Below are 20,043 nucleotides of genomic sequence, written 5' to 3'. Positions count from 1 at the left end.
GGAAAGCACACACCGCAAATTACTGGTTGTTTTGTCTCCCGCTGGACAGTCCGTGAGGCTGCTTTCTCATACCCCTGTTTGCTGGTCTCCGTTAGGAGTCCAAGATGAGGGATCCGTGCTGCGTTAGCTGGTAGGGGACCTCTGCATGAATCTCTCCTTGCTCTCCGTTCTCTGTCAGTTTTCTCAGTCCACTTGGTGCTTGGCTGAGTTCTTTATCTCTTCATTTGATGTTTTAGGGTTTCAGGATTGTTGTATTCTCTGGCTTAGTTTTTTGGATCTTTGCTGTGGAGGGAAGGCGTGGTGCTTCTGCCTACAGCGCCATTTTGCCGGAACTCGGACCTTTCTTATTTTTTTAATGTATACATTTATTTGTATAAATTTCCCTCTGAGTACTGCTTTTGCTGCATTCCATAGGTTTTGGTATGTTGTGTTTTCATTCTTGTTTGATTATAAGGTTTTTTTTTTTTAATATCACTTGACTTCTTGTATGACTCAGTAGTTTTTTAGTAATGTGTTATTTAGTTTCCCTGTGTTTATTTTCCTTGTTCTTCCTGTTATTTATTTCTGATCTGATACCATTATGGTCAGAGAAGATGCTTTGTATAATTTCAACCCCTTAAAATTTATTGAGGCTTGCTTTGTGGTCTACTACATGGTCTATTATGGAGAATGTTCTATGTGTGTTAGAGAAGAATGTGTATTGTTCTGTTGTTGGGTGGTGTGTTCTGTATATGTCTGTGAAGTCCAGTTGGTTGATGGTGTTATTTAGGTCTTCTGTATCTTTGTCTATTTTCTTTCTAGTTATTCTGTCCATTTGTTGAATGTGGTGTGTTAACATTTCTTACTATTACTATGGATCTGTCTGTTTCTCTCTTCAAATCCGTTAGGATTTGTTTTATAAATTTTGGAGCTCTGGCATTGGGTGCACAAATATTTGTGTTGTGTCTTTTTGGTGAATTGACCCTTTAATCATTATACATTGTCCTTATTTGTCTCTTATAATGGTTTTTGATTTAAAGTCTTTTCTGTGAGATATTAATATGGTCACTCCTACTCTCTTATGATTACTGTTAGCTTGGTATGTTTTTTTTTCCATTTTTTGATTTTGTGTCTAAGGTGTATCTCTTGTAGACAGCATATTGGTGTGTCATGTTTTTTTATCCATTATGCCACTTTCTGCCTCTTGACTGGTGCATTTAATCCATTTACATTTTGTTTGATTATTGATAGGTATGGATTTACTGCTGCCATTTTGTTACAGCTTTTTTGTTATATTAACAGTTTCTTTGTTCTTCTTTACTTTCTGTGTTGAGTTCTTTTTGTATACGGAGTTTCTTTTCCTTTCCTTTGTTGTTGTTTTTGTGTTTACTGAGTCTTTCTCATTTTCTTCTTTTTTGTTTTGGTGAGTAGATTTATTACTTTTCTTTGTTGTCACCCTAAAATTTACATTTATTATCCTAATATTAAAACTGTTATATCTTGAGATTGCCTGGACCTCCTCTCCATGTGGAAGTTAATAACTTCATCATTCATTCCTGTTTTTGTTTTGAAGTTGTTGTTATTTACATCGTTATATTTCAGGTTTCCTTTAATCAGTTTTGTCGGTTTATTTTACTTTTTGAAATCTTTACCTGGCTTGGTATCTGTGTGATACTATCATGTGTTTTTATCTCAGGTTGTTGTCTGGTGTCGTTGGTTTTCTATCCAAAGGCCTTCCTTTAATATTCATTATAGGGCCCATCTGGTGGTTATAAATTCCCTTAATTTCTGCTTGTTTGGGAATATCCTAATTTCCCCCTTGTTTCTGAAAGACAGTTTTGTTGGGTATATGGTTCTTTGTTGGCAATTCTTTTATTTCAGGATTTTATATATGCCATCCCATTGCCTTCCTGCATGCATGGTTTCTGACAAGAAATTAGCGCTTAGTCTTACTGGTGCTCCTTTGTAAGCAATATTTCACTTTTCACGATCTACTCTCAGAATTCTTTCTTTGTCTTTGGTTTTGGAAACTTTTTTTTTTAATTGTACGTTAGATGAAGGTTTACAGAGTAAACTAGTTTCTCATTAAACAGTTAGTACAGATATTGTTTTATGACATTGGTTAACAACTCCTCAACATGTCAACACTATCCCTTCTTGACCTTGAGTTCCTATTACCAACTTTCCTGTCCCCTCCTGCCTTCTAGTCCTTGCCTCTGGGCTGGTGTGCCCCTTTAGTCTCATTTTGTTTTATGGGCCTGTCTATTCTTTGGCTGAAGGGTGAACCTCAGGAGTGACTTCATTACTGGTTTTGGAAACTTTGATTATGGTATGTCTCGGTGAATTTCTTTTGGCGTCTGCCCTGTATGGGGCTCATTAATCCTCTTGGATGGAAACTTTCTTGTCCTTCATGATATTTGGTAAGTTTTCTGCAAATATATTTTCAAAAATTCTCTCTGTACTTTTTTTTCTTCCTCTTCTGGAATTCCTATTACTCATATATTATTCCTCTTGATGGTGTCCCACATAACTCTTAGGCTTTTTTCATTCTTTTTTCTGAGTATTTTTCAAACAAATTAGTATCAAGGGTCTTGTGCTGTATTTCACTGATTCTTTCTTCCATTGATTCAGTTCTACTTCTGTGTCTATTCATAGAGTTGTTTATTTCTGATATTTTATTGTTAATCTACTGGATTTTGAGTTATTGTTTTTATATGCTTTCTAATTGTCCATTTAGTTTGCCATTTTTTCTTGTATTGTTTTCTTAAATTCTTGTATAATTTTTTGTTTTTTTTGTCTCTTTCAGGACCCTAAATAGTAGTTTTTTGAATATCTTGTCAGGTAAATAGATCTATTATCAGTTCTTCTCAGAAAGGTATTCCATCCCTTTATTTTGCACATTTGCCTGAGCCATTGTATCCTGTTTCTTCATATTATTTGTAATTGACTGCTGTCTTCAAGGCATTAAGGTTCTATTTTATTTATATATTTTTTATTGATTCTATGTTTTTTTGCCTTTTTTATTGTTTTTCTTTTGTTTTGATATATATGGAGCTTAGCTTTTTCCCTGTCTCTTTATATTGTCTACCATCCTATGTATTGTTTTAATTGATCTTTTGTGGTATTGGTCTATGTATGATTATATTGCTGCCAGTTGATTGGTCTGTGTATAGGTTTGGTACTGTCATTTGACTAGGTATGTTTTCTTCTCGCTGGTGGGTATGGAGGGTCCCAGGTTGCACAGTGGTTAAGAGCTCAGCTGCTAACCAAAAGGTCGGCAGTTCAAATCCACCAGACTCCTTGGAAATCTTATGGGGAAGTTCTACTCTGTCCCATACGGTCGCTATGAGTCAGAATCGACTCAGTGGCAATGGGTTTGGTTTTTTGTTTTTTTGGTGAGTATGGTGGGTCTCACACACACTGGGGTCCTATGTCATTGGGCTCATATGACTTCTCTTAAAGGATTGCTTGGTGGTGTACAGACAGGTCCTTTTCTCAATGTGAGGTGCCAGGAGTCGAGTGATGAGGATCCTTTCATAGCTCTTGAGGGATCATGCATTCCCTCTCTTTGCTTCTTTCTGGACTTGTTTGCACAGAATCTCTTCTACCAGTGTGTTCTCCTTGAGGTTGCTTTCCTGGGTTTCTCACTCCAGATTGTTGCTTGATGCCATCCCCAGATGGCAACACTTTGCCGTGCTAGCTGACATGGCATTGTCAATCTGCTAATCTCTGTTCTCCCCCTGGCCTTATTCTGCCTCTTTTTCCAATTGGTGCTTAGTTTGTTTTTTCAGCTCTCCATTTGATGATGTTCTGGGATCAGAGGTCATTATTTGTGTCTGTTTTAGTTACTTTCTCGAGTCTTTGTTGTTGGAGGTCATTATGATGCATCTACCTAAGCCTCAGTCTTTAACCAGACCTGACTTCTAGGCTGTCAGAAGATACCTGTTAAATAAAGCTCATTTAAGGAAGAATTGTTTATAGTAATTTATAGTCTGTCTTTATCCGATCTTAGGTACATAGCCTAATATTCCCTTTCATGCAGAATAATACATGTATGATAGCCTGTATTTTTGCCATTAGATTAAATTAAATAGATAGCATATAAACCTTGAGAGTTTTATGGTAGAAACCTGCAATTTTTTTCCTGAAACATTTTTTTAGTGATATGCTTTACCTAAAATTTTTCCTTAGGTTCTTCAAGTACAGCACTGTAAGAAGAGGGTCAACAACTTTGGTACATATAGCCATCACCTGAAGGCTTAAACTGTGGTTAAAATAAAACCCATAATGAGGGGAATATGGAGAAATCAGTGGAATAAAGGAATATCTATTAACATGGGGTTCATGGCACCTAGATGATCCCTGAGTGGACTTCAAGAGCTGTTTACATCTCTTGAAATTTGTGCAAATTGTTGTGTGTATGTGAATATGGAGATTTTTCTGCATTTTTCTGCCACATCTTTCATCAGATTCTCAAATAGGTTGTAAATCAAGAGAGTTTAAGAAATAAAATGAAATAATTTGTGCAAGGAAAGGAAGGGGGAACATAAAGAAAGAGGTGAATGTGTTGGGGAATGATTAAAGGTCTCCCATGATTATCAAATACTATTGATTGGCATCAACTGCTATGGCTTGCCTAGTCATTAAGAGGGAAAGCATATACTTTCATTGCACATTTAAAATTATTGAAAATAATCATACAGATTTACAATATAAATATAAACAAAAATTAAGTTTAATAAATATATATAATCTTTTTTAAATTAGACTTTGCAATAGCTGGGTAATGTATTTCCTAAAATTACTTGCTAGGTTGTAATGTGAATTTGTAAATAAGCTTATCAAACCCTGCAGTCCTAATGAAGCTCCTCTAAAGCTGAGCCACCTTATTAAAATAAGAATAATATCCACAAATTTTATAAATTTGGTGGATTGGCTTTATTTGTTAAGTGAATATTGTTACTAGATTACAAATTAGCCATAAAATAAGTAGAAAAGCTTAAAATTAAAAATATAAATTAAATTTTAAAATAAAAGCTAAATTAACTTCCCTTTAAGAAGTTTTCCTTTTCATTAAAACTAGTTATTGTTTCTAATACATCGGTAAACCATGTTTGGACATACACTTCTTCCTCATAGAGCTTGCACTCTAGTGGCAGCCAGAGATAGACAATATACAAGTGAATGTACAAACATATGCCATACATCAAATAGTGATAGGTGCTTTGATGGAAAAGAACAAGACTCAAAATGAAGAAAATGGATGGGGTTACGATTTTTACAATAAGAGTCCAAGAACAAATAAATAACCCTAATATTGTCTGATTTTGGCTATTGTGAACATGTTAGAAAACATATAGCAGAGACGAAATCAAGCTTAATAATTCAGGAATGTTCTAATATGTATAGTTTAAACATAAAGCATGTTGATTGACCAAATGAATTTGCCAAAAGAATCAAAGAACAGAAGCCTTAAAAATATCTAAAACGTGCAAAAATTGTACCTTATGACTGAGAAATTTCTCTTCGAAGCCAAAAAAATATATATAACTTAACCAAATATTTATTTCTGAAAGTTGATGGGAGCATTTTGACATGTTCAGAATTTGTTCTTTTTCCTTTATGTAGGATTTCATTTATTTTTTTTATTTAGGAAATACATATCCTAATTCAAATAATTATTTTATGGAACACAGTACCCATCCTCCATGGGCTCATGTCTGTTAGACAGGCAGAATTTTGGACTTAATCATTGTCTAGATCTAGCCCTGCCCTATGTCTTGATAACAAAACCATGTACTTTAATGAGATTAAAGAAAATATTTGATTCAACCCTCATGAATGGTCTTGGTTATTGCTGGCTGATGAAGAGGAGTCATGAGTTTATTATCTAACATTTCTTCTGCATCTTCCACATTTGTATCTTTTTTTTTTTCTTTTTCTATTTCATTACCAATCTTCTTATTTTCCTATCTCTCTGACAGATTTTTACCTCTACTTAGATTGTTTCTTATTTTATTTAGTTGTGTTTGTGGAAAAAAAAATGAAGTTTTGAAAGAAATGCATTTGTTGAATAAATATTTCTTTAGCATGAATATAAGGTAATGTGCTTGATACTGGGTGAGACAAACATGAAAAAAAAAAAATCCTGAATTCAAAGCACTTGCTTTAACATGAGGACCATGGCAAGAAATATGTCTTTTTTTCCTGCAGTTCAGTGTCCACAACACCTAGTATATAGTAAGCACTTAATAAATGTCTGCTAAATTAATTGATAAAAAACATCACATTTAGACATGTTAAAAAAAAGTAACAGCCAGACATCTTACATAAATCAAAATGCAGCAACTGAGAATGAACATTTTTATGATCTGTTTACCTCCCAGGGCCTTAAAGCAAACTGAATTCTTTTATTTCTAATTAACATCAAGAGAATGGGCATAGGAGAGAGTCCAGGATAGAAATCATCCAATTTTCCACAAAAAAAGAGCACATGGGGTCAGGTAACACTAATATTTACCAACCTGTGTTCAGAAACAGTATGAAACAAAAAGGAGCTAGATCAGGAACTTGGGAGAGTGGGTTCAAGAGGAAGAGAGTAGATGCTTGAGAATGTAGGCTCAGTGGAAGCCTCCACCTGGAAAGGCAGATCCTGGGCCCAGTGGGAAGTCTTAGCCATCTGAAACTGTCTCTTTTCAAATGGATCCTGGCTTAGAAGTTACTCACTTAATGGATTTCTGTTGTTGTTGTGTTGTTAGGTGACATTGAGTCAGTTCTGACTTCTAGTAACCCCATGTACAATGGAATGAAACTCTGCCCTATCCTTTGCCATGATGGATCTCTAGAGTGTATTAAGACTAAATGGAAATATTAACTGCTATTCTTTTTCATAAGTTTCAAACCACAGAATATTTAAGGGGAATAATATGAATATCCCCAATCCCTCTACCTATATTCTCCAATTGTTAACATTTTTCCATCTTTGCTTTATCTATCATCTGTTATCTATCTTTTTTTTGCTTCATTATCTGAAAATAAGTTACAGATATTATTACATATTATTCCTTAATTCTTTAGCATGTATTATCTAAGAACAGGGACATTTTCTTACATAACCATAATATCATGATACCAACACATTTAACAATGTTGCATAGAGTCCATCTTCAAAATTCTGTAATTTTCCCATTAATGTCTTTTCTAGATATTTGTATATTTCTTTTTGATCTAGGGTCCAAAAAAAGGATCATAAATGGAGTGTAGTTGTCAAATCTCTTTAGTTTTCTGTTATTGAGAGCAGTCTTCTGCCTTTTGATTTCTTTCATTACATTGACATTCTTGAAGACAATAGGCTGTTATCTTGAAGAATTTTCCCAAATCTGGGTTTGTTTGATTATTTCCTGATGATTAAATTCAGATTAAACATTTTTAGCAAGAATTCTACATGGGTGATATTGTGTAATTCCTGATCGCATCATATTAAGAGGTGCATAATATCAATTTGTTCCATTATTAGTGATGCTAAGTTTGATCACTTGGCTAAGGTGGTATCCACCAGATTTCTCCATTGTAAAGGCATTATTGGCAGGTTGAAAGTGAAAGGATGGAAAAAATATTCCATGCAAATAGTAACTAAAAGAGAGCTTGGTTGGCTGTATATTAATATCAGACAAAATAGACTTTAAGTTAAAATTTGCTACAAGAAACAAAGAACATTATATAATCATAAAAGGATCAAGTCATCAACAAAATATAACGATTATAAATATATATGTACCTCACAACAGAACCCCAAAATATATGAAGCAAACGTTGCAGAATTGAAGGGAGAAAATTCTATAATAATAGTTAAATACACCACTTTCAATAGTATATAGAACATCTAGATAGAAGATCAGTAAGGAAATAGAGGAATAACACTAGATCTAACAGACATATATAGAACACTCCACCTGACAACCAAAAACCAAACCCATTGCTGTCGAGTCAGTTCCAACTCATAGCAACCCTATAGGACAGAGTAGAACTGCCCCGTAGGGTTTCCAAGGAGCAGCTGGTGGATTTGAACTGCTGACCTTTTGGTTAGCAGCCATAGCTCTTAATCACTGCACCACTAGGGCAGCAGCATGCATATTCTCCTCCATTGCTCATGGATCATTCTCTAGGATAGTCCATAGAATAGGTCACAAAACAAGAGTCAGTAAATCTTAAAAGAATCAAATCATATAAAGTATTTTCTCTGGACACAATAGAATGAAATTAAAACTTAATAATAGAAGGAAAACTGGAAAATTCACAAATAAATGGAAGTTAAACATACATTATTAAGCAAACAAGGGTCAAAGAAGAAATCACAAAGGAAATTAGAAAAATACTTACAGACAAATGAAAATGAAAGCACAGCAGAACAAAACATACGGGTTGCAGCAAAAGCAGTGCTCAGAGGGAAATTTATAGCTGCAAATGCCTAAATAAAAAAGAAGATCTCAAATCAATACCCTAACTTTACACCTTGAAGAATTAGAAAAGAAGAGTAAACTCAACCCAAAGCTAGCCAAAGGAATAATAAAGATGGCACATAGATAAATGAGATAGAGAATAGAAAAATAATAATAGTGATAATCAGTAAAACCGAAAATTGGGTTTTTTGAGAAGATCATAAAAATTGACAAACCTTTTGTTAGACTGACAAAGGAAAAAAGAGAGAACACAGATATCTAAAATCAGAAATGTTATGTGTGGACATTAATACATACAGAAATAAAGCAGACTATAAGAGAATACTGTAGACAACTATATACCAACATAAGGTAACTTATATGAAATGGACAAATTCCTAGAAACATACACATTACCTAAATTGTCTCAAGAAGAAATCGAAGATCTCGACAGACCTATAACAAATAAAGAGATTGAACAGAGACAAGCCCACAACCACTTGACTTGACTGGTGAATTCTACCAAACATTTAAAGAATTAACATCAATCCTTCTCAAATTCTTTCGAAAACTAGAAGGAGGGAACATTTCCTAACTCATTTTATGAGTCCAGCATTACCCTGATACCAAAGCCAGATAAAAACACTACAAGAAAAGAAAATTACAGACCAATATCCCTTATGAATAGATATGCAAAAATCTTCAACAAAATACTAACACACTAAATCTGACATCAGATTAAAAGGATTACGCACCATGACTAAATGGGATTAAACCCAGGAATGTAAGGGTGGTTCAAAATAATGAAGATAAATCTACCACATCAATAGAATAAAGAGGAAAAAACAAAACAAAACAGATTATCATCGCAATTGTCGCAGAATAGGTACTTGACAAAATTCAACACCTTTCATTATAAAAACACTCAACAAACTAGGAATAGAAGGGAAATTCTTCAACATGATAAAAGATATTTATGAAAAACACACAGCTAGCATAATATTCAATAATGAAGAAAAAGCTTTACTCCTAAGATCAGGAACAAGACAAGAATGCCTGCTTTCACCTCTGCTATTCAACATGCAAAGCCATTCAACTGTGTGGATCATAAAAAATTATGGATAACATTACAAAGAATGGGATTTCCAGAACACTTAATTGTGCTTATGAGGAACCTATGCTTAGACCAGGAAGCAGTCATTACTTAGAGCAGGAAGCAGTCATTCGAACAGAACAATAGGATACTGCATGGTTTGAAGTCAGGAAAGGTGTGCGTCAGGGCTGTATCCTTTCGCCATAGTTATTCATTCTGTATGCTGACCAAATAATCTGAGAAGCTGGACAGTATGAGGAAGAATGGGGCATCAGGTTTGGAGGAAGAGTCCCTGACAACCTGCCCTCAGGATACAGTTCTTGCATCAGGATAGCCTCTTCCCAGCCCTGTTCTCAGGCACACCTCTCCCTGGCCCTCAATCTCTGCCCAAAGGCACCCAACTTTCTCTCTCCATGGGCCAGGAAGCCCACCGTGCCATCTTCTGCTGCTGGGTCTCTGCTGCTGGGTCTCTCCTGCTGGTCTCTCCTTTCTTGGTGGTAGTGGGCTCCTCCTCTCTGCTCTGGAATTGGCTCTCTTTTAAGGCAAAACTGACCAATCCCCTTGGTAGGCCTCAGTTACCCTATGACACAGTCACCCAGGTGGGAGTTACAAGACCATGGCTAGAAAGGCCACACACAAAGGTAATTAATCACACCAAAAATGGTATCTCAATGTAGTTTTGATTTGCATTTCTCTAATGGCTAATGGGAGCCCTTTTGGACCAGTGGTTAAGAGCTACAACTGCAAACCAAAAGATCAGCAGTTTGAATCCAATCCTGTGGGGCAGTTCTACTCTATCCTGTAGGGTCACTGTGAGTTGTAATTGACTTGATGATAGTGGGTTTGGTTTTTATGTTTTAATGGCTAATGATCTCAAGCATTTTCTCATGTGTCTGTTAGCTGCCTGAATGCCTTCTTTGATGAAGTGTCTGTTCATATCTTTTGCCCATTTTTTAATTGGATTATTTGTCTTTTTGTTGTTGAGGTGTTGCAGTATCTTGTAGATTTTAGACATTAGACCCCTGTCGGATATGTCATAGCCAAAAATTCTTTCCCACTCTGTAGGTTCTCTTTTTACTCTTTTGGTGGAGGCTTTTGATGAGCATAAGTGTTTAATTTTTAGGAGCTCCCAGTTATCTAGTTTCTCTTCTGGTGTTTGTGCATTGTTAGTTATGGTTTGTATCCTATTTATGCCATATATTAGGGCCCCTAGCATTGTCCCGATTTTTTTTCCATGATCTCTATCATTTTAGATTTTATATTTAGGTCTTTGATACATTTTGAGTTATTTTTTGTGTATGGTGTGAGGTATGGATCTTGTTGCTTTTTTTACAGGTGGACATGCCGTTATACCAGCAACATTTGTTGAAGAGACCATTTTTTCCCTGTTTAATGGACTTTGACCCTTTGTCCAATATCAGCTGCGCATAGATGGATGGATTTACATCTGGGTTCTCAACTCTGTTACACTGGAATATGTGTCTCTTATTATACCAGTACCAGGCTGTTTCAACTACCATGGCTGTATAATAGGTTCTAAAATCAGGTAGTATGAGACCTCCCACTTCTTCTTCAGTCATGCTTTAATTATCCGGGGCCTCTTCCCTTTCCATATAAAGTTGGTGATTTGTTTTCCATTATGTGAAAGAATGCTGTTGGAATTTGGATCGGGATTGTATTGTATCTATAGATCGCTTTGGGTAGAATTGATATTTTGACAATATTGAGTCTTCCTATCCATGAGCATGGTATATTTTTCCACGTATGTAGGTTTCTTTTGCTTTCTTGCAGTAGTGTTTTGTAGTTTTCTTTGTATAGGTCCTTTACGTCCCGGTTAGATTTATTCGTAAGTAGCTGATCTTCTTGGGGCCTGTTATAAATGGTATTGATTTGTTGATTTCCTTTTCAAAGTTCTCTTTGTTGGTGTAGAGGAATTCAACTGATTTTTGTATATTAATCTTATGTCCTGCTACTTTGCTGAAATCTTCTATTAGTTCCTGTAGCTTTCTAGTGGATTCTTTGGGATTTTCTGTGTATACGATCATATTATCTACGAATAGGGTTAGTTTTACCTCTTCCTTACCAGTTTGGATACCCTTTATTTCTTTTTCTTGTCTTATTGCTCTAGCTAGGACTTCCAGCACAATGTTGAATAACAGTGGTGATAAAGGGCATTGTTGTCCGGTTCCCATTCTCAAGGGGGAATGTTTTTAGTCTCTCTCCATTTAGAATGATATTGGCCATTGGCTTTGCATAGATGCCTTTTATTATGTCAAGGAATTTCCCTTCTATTCCTATTTTGCTGAGAATTTTATCAGGAATGGGTGTTGGACTTTGGCAAATGCCTTTTCTTCATCGATTGATAAGATCATGTTCTTTTCTTTTGTTTTATTTATGTGGTGAATTATATTGATCTATTTTCTAATGTTGAACTGTCCCTGCATACCTTGTATGAATCCCATTTTGTTGTGATGATTTATTTTTTTGATATGATGTTGAATACTTTTGGCTAAAATTTTGTTGAGAATTTTTGGCTCTATGTTCATGAGGGATATCGGCCTGTAGTTTTCTTTTTTTTGTGGTATTTGTGCCTGACTTTGCTGTCAGGGTTATGCTGGCTTCATAGAATGAGTTCGGAACTATTCTGTCCTTTTCTGTGCTTTGAAATAGCTTGAATAGTATTGGTGTTGGCTCTTGTCTGAAAGTTTGGTAGAATTCTCCAGTGAAGCTGTCTGGGCCACGACTTGCTTTTTGTTAGGAGTTTTTAAAAATTACTTCTTTAGTCTCTTTTGTCATGGGTCTGTTTAGTTTTTCTACCTCAGTTTGTGTTAGTTTAGGTAGGTAGTGTGTTTCTAGAAATTTGTCCATTTCCTCCAGGTTTTCAAATATTTTGGAGTACAGTTTTTCATAGTACTCTGTTATGATCCTTTTTATTTCAGTTGGGTATGTTGTGATATCACCTGTTTCATTTCTTATTTGGGCTGTTTGCTTCCTCTTCTGTTTTTCGTTGGTCAGTTTGGCCAGTGGTTTGTCGATTTGTTGATCATTTCAAAGAACAAACTTAAGGTGTTGTTGATTTTGTCAATTGTTTTTCTATTCTCTATTTCATATATTTGTGCTCTAATCTTTATTATTTCCTTTCTTCTGGTGACTGAGGGCTTCTTTTTCTGCTCTCTTTCTATTTGTTCAAGTTGTAGGGCTAATGTTTTGACTTTGGCCCTTTGTTCTTTTTTGATGTATGCGTTTATTGCTATAAATTGACCTCTAAGCACTACCTTTGCTGTGTCTGAAAGGTTTTGGTAAGTTGTATTTTCATTCTCATTTGATCCTATGAATTTTTTTATTCTGTCTTTGATTTCTTCTATTTCCCAGTAGTTTTTAAGCAAGGTGTTGTTCAGTTTCCATGTGTTTGATTTTTTTTTTTCCTTGTTGTTTCTGTTATTCATTCTGCTTTCATGGCATTATGATTAGAGAAGATGCTTTTTATTATTTCAATGTTTTGGATTTTGTTGAGACTTGCATTGTGGCCTAGAATGTGGCCTATTCTGGAAAATGTTCCATGTGCATTGGAAAAGAATGAATACTTTGCTTCTGTTGGGTGGAGTGTTCTATATGTCTATGATTTCGAGTTGGTTGATTGTGGCACTTAGATCTTCTGTATCTTTTTGAGTCTCTTTCTATGTGTTCTCTCCTTCATCAAAAGTGGTGTGTTGCAGTCTCCTACTGTTATTGTGGAACTGTCTATTTCTCTTTTTAATGCTGTTAGAGTTTGTTTTATGTATTTTGGAGCCTTGTCCTTGGGTGCATATATATTTTATATGATAGTGTCTCCGTGGTGTATTGATCCCTTTAGCCATTATATAGTGTCCTTTCTTATCCTTTATGGTGGATTTTGCTTTAAAGTCTATTTTATGAGAGGTTAATATTGCCACTCCTGCTCTTTTTTGGTCACCGTTTGCTTGATACATATTTTTTTTAACCTCTGAGGTTTTTTTTTTTTTTTTTTTTTGTCTTTATGTCTAAGGCATGTCTCTTGTGGACAGCATATAGGTGGATCGTGTTTTCTAATCCAGTCTGCCATCCTCTGTCTCTTTACTGGTGCATTTAGGCCATTTAAATTCAGTGTAATTATTGATAGGTATGAGTTTACTGCTGTCATTTTGATGTGTTTTCTTTTTGTGGTGTTAATGGTTTCTATGTTCCACTTAATTTTCTGTACTGAGTTTATGTATTTTCTTTTCATCTCTTTCATTATTGTTGGCTTTGTGTTTACTGAGTCTTTATGTTTTTCTTCTTTTTTGTTTTGATGGGTAGGTTTGTTAGCTTCCTTTCTGGTTACCTTGAAATTTACCTTGATTTTTCTAAGTTTAAACTAGTCTTTTATTTTTTGATATCGCTTTGACTTCCTCTCCGTATGGAAGTTCTGTGGCTACACCATTTATTCCCTGTTTTTTGTTTTGATTTTGTCATCGTTTTTACATATCGATGTCTCTGGTTCCCTATTTTTAGTCTTTTAGCTTTGATTTGTTTCTGTGAATTCCCGATCTGGGTTGATATCTGGTGGATATGTCCTATGTTCTCATCTTGGATTGTTGCTGATATTGTTGGTTCTCTAACTGGAGGACTTCCTTTAATATTTCTTGTAATTTTGGTCTTGTTTTTTCAAATTCACTTAATTTCTGTTTATCTGGAAAGACCTAATTTCGCCATCATATTTGAGAGACAGTGTTGCTGGATATATAATTCTTGGCTGGCAGTTTTTTTTTTCTTTAAGGCTTTATATACGTTATGTCATTGCCTTCTTGCCTGCATGGTTTTTGCAGAGTAATCTGAGCTTAGTCTTATTGGTTCTCCTTTGCAGGTGACTTTTTCTTTATCCCTAGCCACTCTCAGGATTCTTTCTTTGTCTTTGGTTTTGGCAAGTTTGGTGGTGATATGTCTTGGTGACTATCTTTTGGGGGCCTATCCTGTGTGGGGTTTGTTGCATTTCTTGGATAGATATCTTCTAGTCTTTCATGATATTAAGGAAGTTTTCTGCCAGCAAATCTTCAAAAATTCTGTCTGTGTTTTCCATTATCCCCCACTGTTCTGGTACTCTGATCACTTGTAGGTTTTTCCTCTTGATAGTGTCCCATGTAATTCTTAGGCTTCCTTCATTTTCTTTTCATTCTTTTTTCTGATTTTTCCTCAAACATATTGGTGTCTAGGGATTTATCTTCAGTCTCACTAATTCTGATTTCCATTGCCTCAGTTCTGCTGCTCTGACCATCTATTGAGTTGTCTAATTCTGAAATTTTATTGTTGATCTTTTGGATTTCTAGTTGTTGTTTCTGTATGGTTTCTAGCAGCCTGTTTATTCTGTCATTTTATTCTTGTATTGTTTTCCTAAATTCTTCTATTGCTTTGTCTGTGTGTTGCTTGGTTTGGTCTGTGTTTTGCCTGATCTCCTTCCTGATCTCTTGGAGAGCTGTGTGTATTAGTCTTTTGAATTCTTTCTCAGGTAGTTCCATTGCTTCATCTTCCTCTGGAAGGTTTTCTGGTTCTTTTTTTTTTTGGTTGCTTGCTGGACCCATGTTGTCCTGCTTCTTTATGTGATTTGATACTGACTGTTGCCTCTGAGGCATCAATAAGTTATTATGTTTATTTATTGTGTTTTTAACTGTGTCCTGTATTTTTGTTTTGTTTTGATATGCCCAAGTAGGCTGGGCCTGTGTGTTACTCTGGTCATTGGCTTCATTGAAACTCTCACCTCCTGTCTCCCGGTGGTCATAGTAGCTAGTAGGTGTGTGAGCTTGGGAGTCTGTTTACTGTTTTTGTGGTGGTGCAGTTGTCTGGGGGGCAGTTGCCCAGGTCATTGGTCACCAGGTGTGTGGTAGGGAGACTCACCTACAGTCCTAGGCAGCAGGGCAGTGTAGGGATGGTTGGAGCAGGCACAGGTCTCTGGTTGCAGTGGGGGGCAATATGTGGGACAAAGTAGGGGGCTGTTGGCTGTGTTGGGGTGCCCAGATAGAGAGCATATCCCTGTCCATTAGAGCTCATAGTTGGGGTGATATGGCAGCCGGTCTTTGGGCATCTGCTGCCATTGGCTGGAGGGATTAGGAGGCACCACTAATTCTCAGGCCCCTGTCATGGGAAGTTAGATGGAGTGGGTGGTACTGCTGGCCCTCAGTCCCCCGGTGTGGATAGGTGAGGCCCCTTTTTAGGGGGTCAGAGAGTGTCGAATGTCACAAATCTGCAGCTCCCACTTGGCTGCTGTAGATGAAAATGGATTTCAGGTGGATGCCTTGTCTGTTTTGTCCTAATGAGGGGATACAGTGTTGGATCAGCCTGCAAGGCAGTAGGGCAGGGTTGAAGGGCACTGCAAGTCCTTAGACCCCCTATGCCAGTGGCTGGGTGAAGGAGCGGGTGACTCCAGACCCAGCCTTGAGTTCCCAGCTTAGGGGGCGTGGCATTGTGGAATGCTGCGGGACTGATTTCGGGGAGTGAGGAGGGGGATGGGTGAGGGGAAGAGAGTGTTCCTTGGCTCTGGAACTCTGGTGGAGGGAAGAGTTATGGTGGCAGTGCACACGGTGGGTTGGGAGCTTGCCTTTAACTTTGACAGGTCTGGTGTTGCTCACGTTTGGTTCTGGAGGTATGTGCAGATTCACTGTTGCTTGGCTGCACCACATGGGGCTGGTTTCATCTGGGGACGTTGCTGCTTGCCTCAGCCTGTGTGCACTGTGCAGATTCAGCCAGGAGGACACTGGCAATCTCACGATTCGTAATTCCCTCTTTCTACTGTTTTTTAATTCTCTCTCTTTTTGCCTGTCACTCAGTCTGATTCTTCAGCTTTGTCTTTGATGACTAAGGCTCCTAGATTGTCATGTGTATCTAATTCACTTGGTTTTTCTACTCTTTGTTTGAAGAGGAACAGTCAGACATGAAGTGTCTGACTATTCCACTATCTTAGCTCCACCTTGATCTCTTATACATTGTTGCTCGGAATGTAAAACGTTACAGCTACTCTGGAAAGTATTTTGGCAGTTCCTTATAAAACCAAACAATGACCGTATGACCCAGCGTTACATAAATGAGCTAGAAATGTCCTCTGTGTATTGGCCCCAAGTTCTTTACTTCTTCATAGCAAGCTGATGCCTATTAGCCCAAAGAAAACCTACCAGTGTCAAACTCAAATTTGTACACATTCAGTTGTTTAAAAAAAGGTCCAGATAAGCAGTTTTTAGCTACTTAGAGCCTGTCTGCTTTACATACCCCTCAAAAGTACACCTAACATCTACTAGCTATAGGTAAGAGAAAACCTTGTAGTTATAAGGACCCCCAGCTGCATCTTTCCTTTAGAGCTCTGTGACCGAGAGACTCCCCACCGTGCTGCAGAAGGACACTGCAAAGGAACACATAAGCCTTCCCCACTCCCTTCTCTTCCCTGGGGTTATTTTCCCCTCTTTCCCTTCTGGTGGCTCCCTCAGCTCCTTGCCTTATGTCATGATGTAATCTGGCAGTTATGTAATGATGTAGTCATCCTCCACTTTGTGATCTGATATGGATGTCCTCCATTTTCACATAAGGCCAATTTTTGCATAATGACCTAGTCTTTGAAACTTAACCATGTCAATAAGTGAGGAATGGGTGTACTACGTTGGTGGCTGCAAAGTGATGATTTTCTAAATCTACCATTCCTTCAAACTGTATCGGCTAGCATTATTCTAAAAAAAATCTGTTTTTGTTTTCCCTGATAATCTCTATCATATCCACTTTAACTATGAGGTGAACTAGTGAAGTAATGAGGTGATACTGGCTGATTTTGTCACTGATGTCTTATCCTGCCACTTTGACATTTCCAACCTCCTCTTAGGTGTCATGGTACCTTTATTAAGGGAGCTTGAAATCTTCTGATTTGTGTCCTGAAGTTTATTTGGTGGCTTCTTTCTGAGCCACCTATAGGTTTTGTCCTGATGGAGGTAAGGACACTACGTGTAACCTCCTTCCTTCGCCATTTGTCTTCTCTTCTGGGCCTACATTCTGAGTACAAAAAGAGCTATATTTTATTTCCCCTTCCTGTCTGGGTGGGACTTCCTTTCTATCATCACTTCCTCCTTCTTCTAGTGACATTTTCCATCTCCTTCCTTTGGGAAATAATGTAGCAAGAAATTGGGTTATGAAGAAGAGAAAAACTTTGGGAGAATTTTTAAAACTGTGTTTTATTGCCATTTATACATTGTCCTCTTTAGTTCGACACCATCTCAGAAAGTGCTGGAAGAGAACCATGAGAGACTGAGCATTTACCCAGGGGAGCCTAGGTGTATAAAAGCAACAACAACAACATTTTTTTCCCAAATTTACTAAGACTCCTTTAGACTGGAAGAAACTGAGAGTTTTTCCATGGACATTTCTGTTTCCGTTTTTTCTTCTATCCCAACCTATCTCCTGATCTTGGCAGCATGAATAGGACTAGTGAGAAAATTTATTTCAACTGTAGAAATTAAAGTTGTTGTTTTTTTTATCTTAGAGTAGTATGTTAAAATATTTATCCCCTTGCATGTCTTATTCATGACATGCTTTTGTTTTTGAATTAGGTTAGAAGCTGATTGTTTAACCTCTTATGGGGCAGCAGTTTTCCTGTTTGCCATATTCCTCACCCACATCCACTTGGAAATTGTTAGAGAGGGACCAACACAAGTCTAAGAAAGAGGACAGGTTGTGTATTTCCGGTATCTATGGGGAAGATTTTCTTAATATGACTGTAAATTTGCATAGCAGAATAACAATGTAAAAACATTAGTTTATAGATTTTACTTAGTACAGCTCATTCGTAATCTCATCTCCATTGAAAATTAACATCTAAATATTTCTACAGTTTAAAGATGGAACCAAAGACCAAGGGATTAAAGCAACAGCAACAACAACACAAGAAACTTCTAGCAGCAATGCTCTCGCAAGATTCTTTTGAATCTCTCCACAGCCCTACCCCATCTGTAACAGAAGAAGATATTGACAATGAAGATGATGCAATGGAATTGCTGGGTAATTTTAAAAATTAATAGTTTCTTTTTTTTCTTCTCTGGTATTGTAACAATGTGTAGTGATTAAGAGATTTCAAAAAAGTTTTGAATAGTTGCATCTTAGAGGGAAGAAAACGTTTAAGACATACTTTATTTCCATTAGACCTTCATGAAGTTCATGTAAGAACTAAGTTCAGTTTCAAATAATCTAAGCATGTGAAGTATTTATTAGACTGTGTTTTGTGCTTTGTATATGCAGCACTTTACATTCTGATTACTGAATCAAGATTTATCTGTTTGCAACTGTGATAAAAATTCAAGCCTGTCTCCTTTATTCTCTGATTATAATTGCCGTGATCACATCTATTGTTTATAAAATGTGTCCAAAGTACTTATTCAGCCCTCATCCCAAGATATGCCTCCTGTTATTTCAATGATGCTTCAGAAAAGTGAACACAGTTTGAAGGGATAGATAGTAACTTAATGTTTCATGTCTTCCATAAATGACAGTAAAGTTTGCAGAGATTTCAAAGTTTTTACAGGCCATTACTTTCATAAAAACCTTGTTATGTTGTATATGCAGAAAATCCTTTTATGTCTTTTAATGAAGTAAGTGTATTTTTTGGTTTATCAGCAATGTCTTCATAGTAAAGTTATTAATTGAAGTTCCCCTTGGAACCATTTTCATAAATGAAGGAAATGCATTTTATTTCCAAGAGAGTGATCTACATATAACACAGTGTGTTTTTAAATTGAAATCAGTTATTCTATTATAAATAACTAGAACAGCTTTCAAATAATTTGTAACAATATATTGTGTTTTAATTGAAAGAAAATCATGTAATCATTTGAAAAGTTCAATAGGTTTAACTTGTAGAGTGCCAGAAAAATGAAGACATTTTCTAAATATACTTTTTCTTTCCCTCTCAACCAAATTCCTTGGTTTTAAGGGTTAATGGCAGCAAAATTCTGTCATTATAATAAATGGTATATCTCTCAATGCACAGGCCTACAAAGGTGTTATCTGGTCAGTGATGGCAGGTTATTTTCTAGGGCATGATAACTGCATTCATTCCTATGTTAAGGAGATTGTACTATGACATTTTCACTATATGCTGTTGTTGTTTTGTAACTATTAAGTGTGTTGGTAACTATTAAATTTTTTAAGGGCTCTATTCTCCCCATCTGCAAATCATGAATGTGGAAGATGTGCCAGATGTGGCACATTCAATGTGCAGTCCACAGACACTTACTGAGCACTTACTGTGTGATAGGTACTGTGCTAGATCCTGGGAACATACAAACAATAATAACAATAATGACCATGGTCTCTGTTTGCAGGATTTTACTTTCTAGTGTTTCAGATAAAAATGTACATACATCACTCTAATAGTGTTTGCTATGTGTGCTGATTGGATTCAGCCCACAGTGTTTATAGGGATGACACCTAATGCAGGAATAGGTGATCAGGGGATGCTCCCTAGAGCAGTAGATTCTCAGGTGAGTCCTAAAGAACAAGTAAATGTCAGCTCAG

At 36.5% G+C, this 20,043-nt stretch overlaps 1 protein-coding gene across 2 annotated transcripts in view; it reads left to right on the top strand.

The window, feature by feature from the left end:
• The window catches only part of CUNH8orf34 (chromosome unknown C8orf34 homolog), a 478,679-nt gene that overhangs the window by 194,332 nt on the left and 264,304 nt on the right, over positions 1-20,043 (top strand). For both annotated transcript variants that reach the window (XM_023727760.1, XM_023727758.1), the window contains one exon: positions 18,365-18,531. In XM_023727760.1, coding sequence (XP_023583528.1) covers positions 18,365-18,531 — 167 coding nt within the window. The remainder of the gene's footprint in view (positions 1-18,364; positions 18,532-20,043) is intronic.

Source organism: Trichechus manatus, unplaced genomic scaffold, assembly GCF_000243295.1.
Source record: "Trichechus manatus latirostris isolate Lorelei unplaced genomic scaffold, TriManLat1.0 scaffold00018, whole genome shotgun sequence".
Taxonomy (NCBI): domain Eukaryota; kingdom Metazoa; phylum Chordata; class Mammalia; order Sirenia; family Trichechidae; genus Trichechus; species Trichechus manatus.
This window is presented reverse-complemented; position numbering and strand designations above follow the sequence as displayed.